Source organism: Bombina bombina, chromosome 2 (genome assembly GCF_027579735.1).
Source record: "Bombina bombina isolate aBomBom1 chromosome 2, aBomBom1.pri, whole genome shotgun sequence".
Classification (NCBI taxonomy): Eukaryota; Metazoa; Chordata; class Amphibia; order Anura; family Bombinatoridae; genus Bombina; species Bombina bombina.
In genome coordinates this window covers 97256163-97259879 of record NC_069500.1, presented here as the reverse complement: position 1 = coordinate 97259879, position 3717 = coordinate 97256163, and the positions used below count along the sequence as shown (strand labels likewise).

The window sequence follows — 3717 nt, the reverse complement described above, 5'->3', positions numbered from 1 at the left end:
TAGGTTTAGCTTTCAAGTAAGAATAACAAGAGAAAAAAGCAAATGAGATGATAAAAGTAAATCAGAAAGTTGTTTACATTTACATGCCCTATCTGAATCATGAAAGTTTAATTTGGACTTTACTGTCCCTGTAATGGTAAATTAACATCCTCTTATGAATTAGTTCATGCAATTTCTTTGTAAGAACAATTAAAATTTTAGCTCACATGATGTAACTAAAATATGTAATGAGCAGAAGAATGTTATTTTATAATTGCAATTAAGTTTAAAACATGTTATTATATGAAATAAGTAATTGAATTAATATTAATAGTTCAATGAAAAAAAACTTTATTTAAACACTTTAGACTGATTATAAATAAACCATATTAAATTAACTAGATTCTAAGATCTGCTTTGCATTTAGCATCTAATCTAATAAATAAACCCTAATCTTCAGATCTCCAAGTGTGGTAGGTTCTATTTACACATTGAAGTAACAAACCAGTTAGAGAGGACAAAATGCAAAGAGGAGACTTAAATAAAATAGTGATTACCTTAGGTACACTTAGTGATTACCTTAGATGCACTTTTAAAATGAATGCAGACAACATTGTAGGTAAAATTTCTGATCAACATTTCAAGTTCATAAACAATGTCAAATATTGAATGTTTTTCATGCCAAACCAAATACTTTCTGTACAGCCAAGGGATAGCATCTTGCCAGAGTACCATTCAGAGTTAATGAGTCTACACAATTATACATGCATGGGTTAAATTGTGTATTTGTACACAATACATTTAAAATGCAAGTCAAAAGTTAAAATTTTTTGCAGTAATTTTGATATATTTCAATATTTGTTGGACCTAAAATAAATTCAGTTACACTTTTTTTTTTTTCCTTTTGAAATGCATGATCAGTTATCTAATGATCATTTTTGGCACAACAGGTCACATCACATATGATGAGAATGTCTTTATATATACTGTGTGTGTGTGTATATATATATATATATATATATATATATATATATATATATATATACAGTATATATATCTATATCTATACTGTATATATTTATATATATATATATATATATATATATATATATATATATATATATATATATATATATATATATATATATATATATATATATATATATATATCAGGTAAGGTGGAGTTTGATATCTGTTTCTAAAAAAATCTACATAGATTAAAAAAATATTTTAGAATTTGTTTTACAAAATAGAAATTGCTAAAAAGATCCTCGGATTTATTGAAAATGCAAGTTGTTTTGGATAAATTCATTTAAGTAATATAAACTGTATATATATGTGTGTATATGGTTGACTAGGTAACAACTTATCATATAATGAGGAACAGAAGTAAAAACAGATGTTACAATTATTGATCTCTTAGAGAAGAACAAGACATTAATTAGATAGACAATATTACAGTATGCCCTTGACTTTCACTGAATACCAGTGTATAGCGTCAGTGTGACATCTGTACAGTACCAGCAAAAGCAAAGCTAAAACAGTCTAATTCTCAAGAGAGAGACTTTTCATGATGTTTATTTCACATTCTGTGGCAGTGAGTCTGATCAGTATTTAGTGTAATATTATGATTTAAAAAACAGTATACAATGTTTGCTTTACACTATAAAAACAAAAGGAAATTCCTTTCCAATTACATTTTTTATGCAGTATAAGAAATTTTCTTTAAAAGCCTGGATACAGGATTGACAACGTGTTTCAAGCAAATCATATTACTAGATTATCAAGATGTACTAATATATCTGTAACTATTTTTTTTTGTATCCATAACACACACATAACAATGGTTTTAACAAATATTTATATTTGCTGTGTTAATATTATTTTGAATTATTGTACTTTCTAGGATCAATGCACTAAGTGCTGCTATATAACTTTAATTATACAAATGTGATGTACTCGTGACTTAAATAAGTATTCAACAGCATATAATTATTTGATAAATAAACTCTTGGCTTCATTAAACAATGCAACTCATAGTAATTCCATGCGCTGCAGCTTTCTCTAGCAGTCAAGGGGTTAGTTGATGATGATTAGATACTATTTTCAGTAAATGAGCAAGTCTAGCCATGATAGTATTGATGTGCTGTCTCAGTAACGCTGCTCTGTAGAACTGCTTGGCAGGAGGTCATATCTCCCATTGTATATCACAGCTCCAGGTGGGTAACAGATAACGTCAGGCTCAGCTGGATTAAGGGGGACCATGCAATGTGCTTGTTCATCCTGTTCTGGTTTAGTGGTAGCTGTAAAAGGTCGCATGTTTGTTAGTGAGGGTGATGTGATTCTCCAGAATAAATTTTTAAGTGCTTTCCTGAATTCTCTGCGCATCAAACAGTACAGGATTGGATTCAAACAACTGTTTGAATGAGCCAGACAAACAGTTAAAGGAAATATGTATGCTTGAATGGTGAAATATTCATAGCTAAATTGTAATACATTCCATTTGATTAGGATGCCCCAGGTTGTCAAAGCATGATTGGGAAGCCAGCAGAGAAAAAATGAAAGTACTACTATTGTTACAGATTTGGTCACTTTGGATCTCCGTTTAGTACTGGAGCTGCTGACATTCCTGTCTGTGATGAACCTAACAAGTAGCAGGTAACATATTGTTATAATAAACAGTGGAATAACAAACCCTAACAAAACTTTCTGAGCATGATAAAGTCCCAACCAAAACTGAGGATTGTCATTTTTTACTGGAAATTTTACTAGGCAAAGCACATCACTGGAAACAGTCGAAGTTGTACAAAATATAGCATTGGGTAATGAAGCTAAAATTGCAGAGACCCAGATAAGTACACTGACCCATTTGGCAGAGCATCCAATATTTCTTCTTTTTGTTTTAAGTGCAGACGCCACTGAATAGTACCTGGCTACACTCATTGCAGTCAGAAAGAACACACTAGCGTACATGTTCATTGCTGTCACATAAGACACAATCTTGCACATAGCCTTCCCAAATAGCCAGCTGAAATCTAATGCATTCTCCACTGCCCAGAACGGCAAAGTCAATACAAACTGGAAGTCTGTAATTGCTAAGCTGGTAACAAAGAGATTGATAGATGATTTTTTCCAGCCTTGTTTAGTTTTCATGAGGTACAGCACTAGCAAATTCCCTACAAGTCCAAGAGCACACACCACAGAATATACTATTGAAATCATTATTCTTACTACAGCAGAGCTGTCTCCAATAATATCAGATTTTTCCAGGTTGAAACTCTTAAAAAAGTCCTGTAAAGATTCATTTGTCCTATTCAGTTGTCTTTCTTCAAAGAAAAGTGGAAACATCCCAAACAGATCTCTCTGCTCTGATTCCTGCATGCTGGCTGCTACTCCACAGTAACTGAGGTTACAACTGACATCCATCCCATGTTACAGTATCACAGGTAGGTTTCCTGTTTGGTTCCAGTGGCTTTGTGCAATAAACACTTGCTATTTAGCAAACGTGCATTACCAGAGAAAGAATTTCTTGGAAAAAAAAGAAGAAATTTTAATTTGCCTTACAAATGTAGTTCATTTCTATACAAAAAAATATCTGTTTTAAAGATATTAGACTCTTAAAATGCCATGTAGTTTAGAATCTTTGACAAACTGTTCTGCTGTAATAGCATTTATATCAGTAGATGATGTAGTTGCATTTATATCAATAGATAGAACTGATGAATGTCTTGAAAATAC

The 3717-nt window shown here is 31.4% G+C and overlaps 1 protein-coding gene across 1 annotated transcript; it reads right to left on the bottom strand.

Annotated features, from left to right (window-relative positions):
- Positions 1 to 2130: 2130 nt before the first annotated feature.
- Positions 2131 to 3405, bottom strand: RXFP3 (relaxin family peptide receptor 3). The gene has a single exon (XM_053699667.1). The coding sequence runs from the start codon at positions 3403 to 3405 to the stop codon at positions 2131 to 2133; it is 1275 nt and encodes a 424-aa protein (XP_053555642.1).
- Positions 3406 to 3717: the final 312 nt, after the last annotated feature.